The sequence below is a fragment of the Diadema antillarum genome, unplaced genomic scaffold (genome assembly GCF_040938485.1).
Source record: "Diadema antillarum isolate AM-2024a unplaced genomic scaffold, OU_Dant_1.0 seq00000827_RagTag, whole genome shotgun sequence".
NCBI classification, from domain to species: domain Eukaryota; kingdom Metazoa; phylum Echinodermata; class Echinoidea; order Diadematoida; family Diadematidae; genus Diadema; species Diadema antillarum.
The window spans coordinates 1-14,410 of record NW_027271704.1 but is presented as its reverse complement, the minus strand read 5'-3'; the positions used below and the strand labels follow the sequence as shown (position 1 = coordinate 14,410).

At 38.5% G+C, this 14,410-nt stretch overlaps 1 protein-coding gene across 1 annotated transcript; it reads left to right on the top strand.

The window, feature by feature from the left end:
- Positions 1–7,080: 7,080 nt before the first annotated feature.
- LOC139740028 (general transcription factor IIH subunit 4-like) lies at positions 7,081–13,957 on the top strand (the record flags this gene model as incomplete). Its single annotated transcript, XM_071650622.1, has 7 exons — positions 7,081–7,220; positions 9,155–9,259; positions 10,038–10,169; positions 11,425–11,518; positions 12,209–12,303; positions 12,724–12,904; positions 13,874–13,957. Coding segments are annotated over exons 1-7 (831 nt in total), but the record flags the coding sequence as incomplete, so codon positions are not given.
- Positions 13,958–14,410: the final 453 nt, after the last annotated feature.

Here is a 14,410-nt window from a genome sequence, read left to right as displayed (position 1 = left end):
GCACTGGCAGCAGGACAAAATTACAATTGCCATTAGAGTTTACACGATTGGAATTTGATAATGGAATCTGGATCAGTAGTGCTCAGGAAGTTATTGCTTTGTTGTGGGTAGCATTAGCCATTGACCGGTATTGATTGATACTGCATAATGAAATTGGTGAGCGATGCCAAAAAGCAAAGGCTTAAGCCTAAAAGGCAGCACTGTTGACAATGTTGTACCAGCAGGATATAGAGCGTATGGGACTGCACATGTACAACTACGGCAGAGAACGTTGAGAGAGACGCCATACTTTCGGCCCTGGTATGTCACGTAAAAGTCCAAAAACATGCGAGTGAAGCACAAATTTCATTAAAAAAAATATTACCTGTATGTTAACCGTAATGGACAATGAACTGCTACTCAAGGAAAACCAAGAAAATGTTGTTACACTCGTTTTTCTCTCAGCTTGACGACGGATAGTTTTCGTTGTTGCTATTGTCACAGCCGAACGATCACGTAAGGTATCCGTAAAACGTATAGAAAAGACAGATCAGAGATCTGCCGCTGCTGCCTTTGTATCTTACGTGCGCATGACACGAGTGTCCTGCATCGGGGTACATACATAATAATTTCTTTACTTCTTCTTCTTCTCCTCCGCCTTCTTCTTCTTCTACTGATTAAGTCTTCCTCCTTCAATAGGCTGAATATTCTTGCAGACTGTGCTATTTACATCATAATACAGTCCTTTACTTTGTACTTGAACCTGAAATTTACTTCTTCCGAATCTTTTCGATTATGAGAAATGTAAAAATATAAAGATGATATCGCACACATGATCATCAATAACATGAAAGAATTCAAACACGAGATAAGATACGACATGTGTACATACAATTTCAGAATGTACCGTACAACTACAATAGATAAAAGAAATAACTTAGGCCCTTTATGGGCCTAAAGAATGCATTTAAGTTTAGTCATTTAGTGCATAACAATGTATCATCTGTCAAACTTCTGCAACATAACTTTAACAAGCTTAATTAGAAAGTTCAGACAGCACGTTCCTGTTTTGTTTTGTTTTGTTTTGTTTTGTTTTTGGTAGTTAGTTGACTTTGCTTCTCGTAAGGGGATACTATACATTCGCAATGATCTGCAAAAGGTGAAATTGTTTGACTATTCTAGTGAAAAATTGACATATTATCTAATCTGAAAAAAAAATGAAAATGCTCAAAGGTTAAAAAGTTAATTTCGTCTAGAAAATCGCTGACTACCAATTGCTAGCTTCAAAAGTTTGGCTAGTTCTAAATTCAATCAGGCCTGCACTTATAAACAATTAAAGAAAAGGACAGCGATGTAGGAAAAATTCCCAATGTTTGAATTAGGCCTGTGGCATTTTCAAGCAAGCTCTTAATTTTGAAAAATACTTTCAACACTTGAATATGAGGTTAATATTCTGAGGCAAAGAATTTTACAAGTCGCTGTGCTGTTGAATCATAAATTGCCCGCATGTTTCTGTGAGACAGAATCAAATTCCAAGAAATGAAATTAGTAGGCCCTATATACCCATTGCAATGCAAGGTAAATTAACTTGGTGATGAATTTCATTCAGGGCAGCCTAGCTCTTTCAAGAACAGCGTACAGTGGTGGATCCAGAGGGGGCGCACCAGGCACGCGCCCCCTCTTTAATTTTTTTTTTAAACAAAAGAAATAAAAAGAAAAAATATGGGGGGAGGGGGCTTGCGCCCACCTTCAAGGCACCTCCCCTGTACGGAATTCCTGGATCCGCCCCTGCTTATATACAACGATAGGGTACCTGTTACCGAAAAATATCCAAACGCGCTAAAGATAGATCATTTGTGCAAAGAAGACCATCTTTTCTAATCTAACTGAGTTTTGTAGTTAAAATGACACACTGTTTAAATAATTCTTTTTTTTTCTTTTTCTTTTTTCGTTGCTAAACTGAAGTAGGCCTATGAATACACTTTAGGTGCAGCATACGCACTTTGTATAATCAACTTTCTTTTTCTTACCCTCCCCTTGATCCTGTAAATCCTCTCCCTTTCTTCTTCTTTCTCTCTACTACGGAGTCCCTCTCTCTCTCTCTCTCTCTCTCTCCCTCTTTATCTGCCCATCGAATTATCCCCCCATTATTTTATCCCATATTCAGGGGCGGATCCAGGAATTCTGTAAAGGGGGAGGGGCGCACAAACAATTAATATTTCTGGTGCTACTTCCTGGTTTCATTTCATTCAAGTTCTTCTTTTTATTTCTTCTGTGTTGATAACAAATAAAAAGGGGGTGCGTGCCCGGTGCGCCCCCTCTGGATCCGCCACTGCATATTTGTTTCTTATTGTTATTTTGTACATTTTGTAAAATAGGCCCCTTATACACCTGTACTAATTTGTTATTACTGAATTGCTATTGTGAAATGTTTTAATGATGTATTTGTAATGGACTCCAATAGGCCCTACCCAGAGCGGGTTTGTTTAGCGTAATACCTTGTCAATACATGTGTAGGCCCTGTTACTAATAAACTTTCAAAAAGTTTCAAAATGTCCGAACTTTTAACTTGCAAAACCTTTTCACAAAATTAAGTTATAGGCTATCACAAAAGTCATAACACAGAGAAACGCAAAACAATCATTGCCTAAATAAACCGTAGTCCATAGGCCCATAGGCCTAGATTATGCTTCATATTCAAAAAATGACTAGAATAGTTAAATCATTGATCTCTACAGAGATGAGTACTAGTAGGTTCACCGAGTGTTTCGTGACTAAAAGGTCAGTGAACTTTTCTGAACTTGAGGGTGGATGACTAAATTCAATTCAATTGATTTATTTCACAAAAAATTCACATATAACACTTAACCCTTTTAAAGTGGGGTCTTGTCATGCAGTTAGATTCCTATTATCGTTTTGTATTACAAAATTAAAGCAGGTTTATGCATACATGTGGAATGTTGTGCCGGATAAGTGAAGTGCAGAGCTTGTTAAACAACATGGCCGGCGGAACCGGGGGCCGGGGGGGGGGGGGGGGGGGGGCTCGCCCCGCCCCGCCCCCCCCCCCCCCCCGCCCCCCACTTGTTTGCACCGTACAAAAGAATACATAAGGTGTCACCACTTTGGCCCCCCCCTTTTTTTTTTACCCCGGAAGTGCGTAAGTGGCACTAGAAAAGTGTATACAAACCTTGAAATGTGAGCGCGGTATAAGGTTATGTTTTTGCGCTGAAGGCCTTTTTATTTTCCTTGTTAGCTCACGAAACCCGGAAGTTCCCCCCCCCCCCCTCCACTTTTGAAAACGTTCCGTCGGCGGTGAACAAGGTCCCAAAAATGGCATTATGCAGATGAGTAAAAATTACATATTACAGAATGAAAAGCTGAGATGAGATATCAAAAGAAGAGGGAGCTAGGTGATAGGAAAGGAAGAAAAAGAAAAGAGGGAATTGTGACATAATTAGGATAGGCCCTATAGGCCTATATATTCTGAAGAGGACCATGCAAGGTTACAGTTGGGTTGGCATTATTGAGATGCTATAGTTCATAGTTCAATAGTTTATTTATTTCCATCATCACAAAGAAAAGAAAAAATATACATATGACTAGACAGCATTTGTGGGTTCAAAATACTCTAGTACTTTACACACATTTTGCCAGCGGCGGATCCAAATGGGGGCGCACCGGGTGCGCGCGCTCCAGTGCCGTATATTAAGAGAGTCTGGCCAACTCGGTTTTTGGCTTATGTGTTTTGAAGCCTGTGATTGGTCAAAAGCTGGTCCCGTGATCTACAGGCGCCATGTCGTTACCAAAGTCAATCACGCGGGCGCGAGCAAAGCTCATACGCAGTGCCCATTGTTCATTACGCGCAGCTACGCGCTAATTTTGTTTGCCTTTGGGAAATCCCCAATATCAGTCACGGTGCAGTGGGGATAATGAATTGTCATTGCCGTTGTCTACTTTATTGAAGTAGAAGGTATATAATATATCATTTTAAAGTTATTTTGATATGTTTCTGCGGAAAAACTGAAGATTTGTCATGCCTAAATTCCTGCCCAGCATGGCGTTGCTTGAACCACCTGACTCATGTGTAATGATGCACCGCTTTCCGACAGATCCAAAACGAAGGAAAAAAAAAAGTGGGAAATTAGTGTGCGACGGGAAAACTGTATGATATGTTTTCTTTGGATTCCTCACGGTGTCTTTCAGGCTATCCAAGCTTTGATTTACACTTGTATGCCACCGCCATAACGTACGAAGTGTAGCCTGAGGCATTTGTTTTGGTCGTCCGTCCGTCCTTCTGTCTGTCCTTCATTCCGTAATCATTTTTTGGACACCGTTTGTAATGAAACTGTTTGACATAAGATGCATGTGTGAGTGGACGAATATTTGTCTTTAGCTTATAAACTTTTGTGTAAACACGCTCAAAGTGAAAGGTCAAATTCATGTACATAATGGTTAAATTCTTAAAACAATATTACTATTTCCCACATATCTACATGCAATTTTTGAAGGTGAGTACATGTATTTCCAGACAAAACTTACTGCGGCGACTATGATTCTCTTGTGATTTATTTATTTTCATTTATTGGGGGGGTAGGGGTGGGGTCATGGGAAGGGCCAAAGGTCAAGGATCAATGTCAGGTAAAATGTTAAAATTCTAGTATCTGTTGTTAAAATATTATTACCCAGTTCCTCCGTACCTTGGAGATTACCCGATACAAAAACTTAAAACCAAACACGGTATTTGCATGCCATCATTACTACACAGTTACGCGTATATATAGGGAAAGATTTTGGCCATGATGGTCAAAGGTCAAGTGAAAATAGTAAAATGACAAGATTTTCCACATATTTTTAAAATAACCACTCAGGGTATTGCCATGAAGTATAGATAGGTCAACTGACGAGTAAAAAATGCTCAAATTCCTTAATACTTGCTCTCTTAAACAATAAAAGTCATCCATTCACACCTAGTTTAAGGAAAGTAAACACTTGACGTATTATATCTTATGACAAACATGCCATTTTTTTCTGTCAATTATATGAAACTGACGTGTAACATTGTCAAGACGTACTCTACCGTATGTACCCCCCAAAAAAAAATTACAACGGGACTCTCCGCATTGATATCTTTAAAAATAGTCAATCAATCTAAATACAAATTCAGGGTATGAAACTATAACTCATTGCCCACATTATTTACAGAAAACCCCATTCGATTTGCTTCAGTGGTCAAAGAGAAATTAGGGGTTTTGTAGAGGATGTCAGAAATCTCTTCCCTCCAAGTTCTGTCTATTGTAATCTCACACAAGAGCATCGTCGAAGTGCTTAACTTGGAAGAATCAGACTCATGACATGCTTTACAACAATCCACTTTTCTCTGTGACCGCTTTACCAAATTGAGAGCTAAGATATTGTATTTTAAGACTCTGAAGTAGCATTTAAACAGTTTAATCCTATTGGGTGTTATCAATGCGAAAATCTGATTGTATTTTTTTTTTTTTTTTTTTTTTGGGGGGGGGGGGACATACTGTACACCTGCTAAGAGAACAATGTAATATGGCTGAGGTATATGCCGGTAGCCATTTGGACAATTTTATTTGTTTTTTAACTTATTTCATATCTATATATTAAATGGTCCTGATCGTATAGTTTACATTTGGTACGGATGTCACTGAGGATATCCCTCATCATCATAATTATCCAGGTATTTGTGCTTTCGTTCAATTACAGGTCTTTTAAAAAACTATTTCTAAACAATTTGAGATCATTTTACATACCTTAATACGCACTTGCCGATGACGTTTCATGTTGTACATTGTACATAGGCGTATTCCTTTTGGACTACATACTAGTAGGCCTTCATGTCTGTTTCATACATAACTATATGGTACTAAATAGGATGGTAATTGATGGTTATTTACGTGCAAAACAGTAATAACTGTGGAATTCGTCTATTGCCTGTGCACTGCTAGAATTGTAAATTTATTTATCATTTTGTTGTACAATATTCTTGTTCCCTGGACAGCTTGCTAAATACAATATAGCATACAGTCTAGTGAAAGTGTATGACACGGCATACTGTGAATTCTTCTTTTATTTTTACAGCAAAAAAATTATCATATTTATATTCAAGAATTATGTCCTTTAGACAGCTTCCCTATACCTGGGTGCTTGTGTCCACAATGGTCTATTTGAATGTGTAAAAATGATTGACGATTGTTGGCTTTGTTCAACATGGATGGAATGAAAGAATGTCCCTCCCCCAACCTACACCCTTTCTCTCTCTGTGTCTCTCAAGCAACACAGTGCCTTGCGCCTTTGGGACGCCTGCGCGTAACGCTAACCCCCAAGCGCACACGCTAAAACCTTAAGCGCACTGTACGCTGGGTAACGACATGGCGTCCAATTTATGAGTTGGCACTGGCGCGCTCTCTTCAATTTTTGTTAAAACAAAAAGAAATAAAAAGAAAAAAAGGGCGGGGGGGGGGGCTCTTGCGCCCCCCCCCCCCAAATTTTTGTAAAGGCGCCTCCCCTTTACGGAAATCCTGGATCCGCCCCTGTTTACGATTGATTAAATGTTATCCTATTAATCAACATAATACACGTGTACTGTAAAGATGAAAGGAGGTGGGGTTTTTAAGTTCTTGGTTGAATACAACTGGGGGCAGATTTTCACATCAAATTCAAATACATGTATCACGTTCATGCATCTCTGTTAAAAAAAAAACAGAAAGAAAGAAAGTCTGAATATGGGTTTAATCTGAGGAGGTGAAAGGTCTAACGTGTTAAAGGTCAATGCTAGTTTTGGAAAAACACTATTGAGGCCTCCTCGAGATAGTTTAGGGCAGGGGTGTGCGAGTTTAATACTGAGCATTAAATTAATCTTTAATTACCCCATAGGATCATATCAGTCATTGTGCAACGTGAGTAACCCTCCGCTAGATGATTCAAGACCGTTCGAAGCGAAAGTGTGCAATGTGAACGGAAACAATCGCGACCGACGTGCTAGCTAACTCGGCCAATCAGTTCTGTGTGGTACACACACACACACGCGCGCGCGAAGTCTGGCTGTGTGTCGCATGTGGGACCGACAACGGAACCATGGCGAGTGCAAGTACGAGTCTAGGTGAAAACTCGAAGAAACTTGATTGCAAAGATCTCCATGGATATTTACGAACTCTTCAAGGTTCTGTTTTAGATAGACTGTACAATCACCCGGCGACATGCCTAGCAGTTTTCAGGTAAAGTGGGAGTCGAGTGAATATCATCGGCGGAGTAGCGAGTCGAGCTATAATTCGCCCAGTCCCATTCATTCAAATAGATGTTATATCTGGTTAAGGCAGCATCATAATGATTTTAATACGATCGCGATCATGATGATCCATTGCATTGGCGACGAGTATAAAACTTTACTAAAAATCGAAACGTATATACCGGTAGGTGTTGTTGTAACGATTGAGTAGTTGTTAATCGGCAATCCCTGGTTTCAGGGGAGTAAATACTTTTTAATTAAAGTCTACTACTATAGTATGATTTCATCACAGTGTCAGTAGTGCAAGATATATTTCTTTCTGGATTTTCAATTTATTTTCCTGTGTTTCCAGTCTGGAAAAGGCAAGCTCTGCTTTGCTCCAAAATGATGGGATTAGATGAAAAATAGGATAGGAAGGGGCTTTTTATAATCTGCCGTAAAAGTGGATATTTTTGCATGACTAATTTTCCGCGCTTGGCAGGGTAAGAAGAGTTTCGCATGTCTTTAATTCCACGGAATCAAGATATAAACTAGAACTAAAATTTAGGCCTAGCTATTCATGGAACATGCAGCAAGCAAAAATATTTGTGTGCTTTTATTTTCGCTCTTGTTTGTGGTTGCGTGAAAAGCGCACAAATTTCAACTTTTGCAGTATGATCTGCAAATGAATGCTAGAAAATAGTTTTGGAGGCATAATCGCTTGCACATGTACTAAAGACGTCATAGATGGCAAGTTCAAAAAATTTTTATGAGTGAGATTTTCATGACTCAGCATCTCTGCGCGCGCATATGTACGTGAGAGAGGGAGCGAAGCGACTGAGCGAGGAGAGGGTGTGGGAGGGGGGTATCGCCCTCCCACGGTAGGGAGCTTTTTCAATTTTTAAGCTCTTAATGGTGCAAGCTGGTGCATACTTGAGTGACTATTTTTTACTTATTTTGAAAGACAAAAGGGAAATATGCCTTCAATTGCAACTCTCACTTTAATCCTTTAAGCTATGCTCCCAATGCGTGAGAAAAATGGGTGTCATGCGTGAGATCGTGAGACAGACCCTAAATGCTTGAGTCTCACTCACAATGCGTGAGACTTGGTAGCTCTGCTAAGTATGAATTGTATGATCATGATGTGAAAAATTACCTGACCTACTGTAATGTAATGACTTAATGTAGATTTTAAAGGTTGAAATTTTAGAGCATTTCATGCAACCAGAAGCTCGTGCAAAAAAAAAAGCAAGCAAATATTTTTTGCATGCCATATGTACCAGTAATTAATGTCCTGATTCCGCGGAATACGTGAAAGTAACTCGCAAAATTCATTAAATACCCAGCCGCTATAATATAAAATATAGAATAAACTTTTCAGTAGGCCTACTTAAATTTATTCACTTTGCACAGAATCTGTTTAAAATTGTGTTTGCTACATGTCGTATGTAATTTTATGCATGTGCCACTCTACCTCCATTCACTTGTTGACTTACACACATCTGAAGTACATGTGTGCGTGCACACTGAATAAGTGAGGTCCCATTTCACCCTCCGTGTACAATTGTACTTGATATGCAAATGTATATGCATGTTCCCGTTGAATGGTTATGCACCTATCTCACAGTAATGCCATATTAGTTGCAAATTTTGAACTTGAGCAGCAGAAAACAGAAATAATGTATTACTGTATTCATTACTATGCAGTGCACCCCCGTTATAACGATACTATTACAAAATTCCGGTTACAATGAAATAAACATTCAGGCCGCAACAGTATCCTCTCTTTGCTTTTTTATTGTTCATTTGTTCAGTTACAATGAAATTTCGATATAACGAAAGAAAACTGCTGGTCCCGAGGACTTCGTTATAACGGGAGTCCATTGTCTGTATTAATGGTAAAGTATGCTTCTGACAGGTAAATTCCTTTGTTTCTTTCTCCAGAGAATTACCGATCCTGGCAAAGCATTGCATAATGAGGGTGCTGTTCATAGATCAAGCCATAACTCAGGCCGCTGTCACTTCATGGGTGCAGAGTAATCAACAAGAGTAAGTACCCTACCTGTATTCCATCCAGTTTCAAAGAAAATAAGTGATTCAATTGATGTTTTTAAAAGGAAGTGACACATTTCAAGTATGTAATCAAAGCAAGTAATATCATCTATTGATAAAGTGCAGGCCACCATGTGGTTTGTTGCCCTCAATCAACAAGTAGAGAAAGTGATACTAATGTAATTAATCCATACTATTAGTATGGGTGTCAAACATACACGTATATGTTAGTATTATTATATAGTACACTGTATTAAAGTATTATGCACAAGTTGAAGATATTGTGGTTCAGTGTAGCCGTGAGATCATAAGAATGAAGATTCAAGCTGATGTAAAAATTGCACTCACTACCTGTACTCAAAACACAAAGTTCAACAAAGACCCAATGGTATGAGAGTTTTTGTGTGTGTCTGTGGAAAGACAGCAGGTAACAACTGTTAGGCAATAAAGTAGACATGACCATCAAATTTTGAAGGTGGTGTTACTGTAAAAGAAGATTTATGTTTATTATTCAAACAGTTATGGATGCCCTCCACTGCACTGTGTCTTTCTTTTTTCTTTTCATCTTTCCCTGTTCAACTGCAACATGATTAATTGGCTTGAGTGGTTATTATGAAGGAGCTTAGCCATTTTTTTAATTTTTTTTTTGTTGAAGTAAATTACAATCTTTAAATTTCCAATGACACAAAAAGTAGTTTGTGTGTGAATTACCATTTGTATTTTGGATTCATTTTGTAATGTTATTAAAATAAAAAAATTAAAAAATCTGTTTTAGGCAGCTGCACCAAACCATCAAGGCCCTGACAGACCTGAGGCTTTTCAAGAACCAGCCACTGCCTGGTGGCCTGCCGGGGTGGACGCTCAATTCTATCTTCAGGACCAACCTCAAGACGACACTGATAGGAGGGTAAGGAGAAGACTTTTTTTTTTTCTTTGACTCAGCCCCTTGTGGCCCAGGAAAGCAGAAAGGATCCAGGCTTTATTTAGAAATTTATTTGTTTTATTTTGTGTCGCTTGAATTGGTTACAAAAAATTTGCAATATGTCTGTGGTTTGTCATGAATGTGGATATAATCCTACAATGATGAATTGCTTAAGGTCTATTAAATTTCACTTTCAAATGTATTGTATTTTCGTACTGATGCTTATTGTAATCATTCTTTTCTTGTTATTATGGTGTTGTCAATTTTCTGTATTCTCCTGTTTGTTTGTTTTTTACTGAAAGTGTTGAATAAATCTGAATCTGAATCTGAATATGAATCTATTCTCACTGCTAAAATGTTGTCATAGCCCAGTGCAATTTCTTGGGTTAACCCAGGCTAAATCCCACCAATATCCTAAGGCTCAGCTTAGCGTGGCTTCTGTTTTCAATTGCCCTTTTGAAATGGAATTAATGCATCAAGACTGTCTAACACTTTGGTGAAGTTAGCTTCATGATTGCAGTGAGTAGACACAAAGAGATGGGACTGGGCACATCAGATAGAACAGAGCCCAGACGTTTTGATAGGGTTAGTGAGTGTGATGTCAAGCAATCCTCATGAATATTCATTAACACTCACCGGACAAGATAGGCAACCATTTGGCTTGTTTGAAATTCCCATGCTGTGTCTGTTAATGAGACTGCATATCTTATGAATTGTATCTTACACAATAAGCAAAGTATTGAGAATGGGCAGTTGAGAGGCCTGACATTTATTATGAGTCCTGTTTCTTGGTACCAGACTAAACATGAATTGCAAAGTGATAAAAGGGGCTAGAAGGAAAGCCTAGTTCTACTGAATTTCTTTTACTAGGGTATACAGGATAGTATGGGGCCAAGAAAACAGGTGATTATTAAGAGGGTTGCAGAGCAGGGGTTACAAGGTCATAGCTGTGTAGCAAGGTTAAAGGTCGACATGTCACTTTCTCTCATTTGTTTGTATGCATATTTGTATGCATAGATACATGTACAAATTTGTAAACCACTTTTTTTTTTGTTCTTTCAGGAGAATGATACTACTTCTGTTTCACTTTGAATTTCTGATTTTTCTACTATATGTATATTTGCATCCCCAAATAATTTCCTTATGCATATTTTCTCTTCATTCTCTCTCTCTCTCTCTCCTTTTTTTTTTTCCTGTCCCCCTTCCCTGCCCCCTCGCAAATTTCCTTGCTCTGTTCCAGGGGGACACCATGGGCCATCAGTGGAAAAGGTGGGAAGGATAAGAAGGTGAAAGACACAGCAGCGCTGGATAAGTACGCCATGGAGCGGTGGGAGGTAGGTGAAGGGACCCTTCCCATCTCATCTGTGCTCCATACCTTGACAAACTTTCCATTTCCTTTCCAAGCAGGGACAATGGTTGAACCTCTTTAGTGACCAAAGGGTCCTGCCACCATCTTCTTAAATCAGTTTTTATTAGTATTGTTTCTTGAGATATCTTTGTTAACATTTGAAGTAGCTATGACATTGCATGCTCCACATCAATTGTATATATCACAGAATGATTTATCTCTAATGACTCCAAAGATATAAAATGAGTCCACCTGCTGATTCATATTGTACAATTTTTATTAGCTCTTTTTCCAGATATATGGTGACACTGGTCAATAGAATAAAGAGAAACTTGAACCTTATTCATTTTCAAAATGTCATTTACAACCAAGAGGAGAAAATGTTAATAGCAAAAGTCTGCTTCTAAAAGAGGTATTGCACTACAGTCCAGTTTTGTTTGTTTGTTTGTTTGTTTGTTTGTTTGTTTGTTTGTTTGTTTTTTACTTTCTAAACATGTTTTCATTCTTGTTAGGATGTGCATACCTAAATTTCTTCATTGTATATGATCACATACCAGGATAAGTTGATGTCCTGTGACTTGAATCAGGAAATCAACGAAGGACAGGATGCTTGAGGATACTTAAAGTGCCAGTTTACGTTTGGTTGCAGTGATTTCATTGTTATCCTCTTCCCCAGTGTGTTCTTCACTTCTTGGTCGGGTCGGGAAAAGCCGTTGACATCTTGAGTCGTGACATCGCCATGGTCCTCCAACATTCTGGCCTCATGAGATTGTAAGTCATTTAAACCACCCTTTCCCCACTCCCACCTCACAGCAATGATGTGTTGGCTTTCCATACGGCCAGCATTGTTACGCTTGGCTTCTCATACAAACAGTAAAACATGCGTATCAAGATGACCCGACTCTCACAGTCTACAGTCTGATGTTACACTTTTGATGGAAGATTTTATATATTTCCTTATCATTATCATTCAGTCATCCTGTATGTAAAATTTCATGTGTACTGTTTTGCATGTTACTATTTTTGATGTATACACCATATATCTGTCCATTCCTGTGGTATTTGATAATACTGAATTTGTAATTTTACATGCAAAACATATATGAGAAATCAGACATCCGAGAAGTTTCAGAGATTAGTGTTTTTCTCCCTATAATACCTACTCTGCTTGAATTCCAATATTTGTGACAGACAAGAAGACGAGGGCGGTTTGGTCATCACACCAGCAGGGTTCCAGTTCCTTCTGCTTGACACACCCTCCCAGGTCTGGTTCTTCATGCTGCAATACCTGGAGACGGCCCAAGCGAGGGGGCTAGACATTGTTGATGCTTTGTCTTTCCTATTTCAGCTCAGCTTCTCTACTCTTGGCAAGGTAAATACATGCGAGGAGCTATCACTCTAAGATCACTCTTTTCCATCACTATATTTACAGTTTGTCACTATTGCAAAGTGTGCATTGTTTTCTCATTGTATAATCAGTCTTTAAAACATACATTTTGTATTATACGTCATAACTTGTACTTCTTTCAAATTGTTCAACAAGATCAATCAACAATTGTGTTGCTTTATATTATGTGTACTTTTTTGTTTGATAGAAATAACTTATAATTTAATTGATTTGAAATTGAAGCAATGCAGTGCATGGTCAAAATACTGCCGCACAATGCCTTTTTAAAATGAAATTTATGCCTCTAAAGCAAAGAAATGTATGAAGCCAAACAAGCAGTGCAGTACTATACAGCACAGTGAACAAAACTGTGCTGTATAAATAATTGAAATGTGAAGATAATAGGATGACTGTAGGAAGAGTTATTCCCTTTAGAATAGTACTAGGCCAGGTGATAGATGAAGCATCCATGTCAAAAGACAGGTCATAATTATTTTGATACAGTGCACTCTTCTTACAAACACAGTTATAAGGAATTTCTTGTTACAACGAAGGAAAAATTCCAGTCCCATAATTATCCATATATCTTTATGTCCTGAAATGTTCAGCTATAGCAAAATTTTGATGTAACACACACACACACCAGGGCTTGACACTAACGGTGGCCCGGTGGCCAGGGGCCACCAAAAATGCAAAAACACACACATTAAAAAAAAACAAAAAACTGCCAGTCCAGAGGACTTTGTGACATTGGGAATGCACTGTATTGTTATATATCTTTAATGAGTGAGAACATGTAAATCTTTTGACTTAACTCACCTGCAAGAACAGACTCATACCATGGCAGTCATTTTGATGCTGTTGTGCTTTCCTTTGTTTTATCTGGAAAGTTCAACTGATGGATTGATAAGCATTCACTTTGTCTTTTTATTATTTTCCTCATGTTTTGACAAGGATTACTCCTCAGAAGGAATGAGTGAGCCTGAGCTTCACTTCCTACAACATCTCCGGGAGTTAGGGCTTGTCTTCCAGAGAAAGGTAAGGCAAACAACGGAAATGAATTCTCGTTTAAATTGTTCTGATTGCCAAGAGGGTGACAGTACCGATTAAGAACTGAAGCTTGATTTCAACTTAAATGTGACCCTGCACCTCAAAACAAACAAAAAGTCGCCAGACATGAATTTTTAGTTAAGACCATATTCTGAAAGAGCAGACTTTAAGCTTTAAAATGATGTATAACTCAAATCAAATGGACGCTCCTAACCTATCTAAATATTGGAAAGAAAGCACAAACTCAGGAAAAGTGTGAACTGAGAAAAGAGGCTCTGAAGTACAGTGTCTATTCAAGCGCTTAATCTTTACCAAACCGTGCTGGCTGTGCGATGAATGGGACAAAAAAAAAAACAGGAAGTAAACCACCAGAGTAACAACAAAGAAGGGATTATTAGATTAACATGCCGTCAATCCCTCGTTTGAGGCGAGTCCCCAACT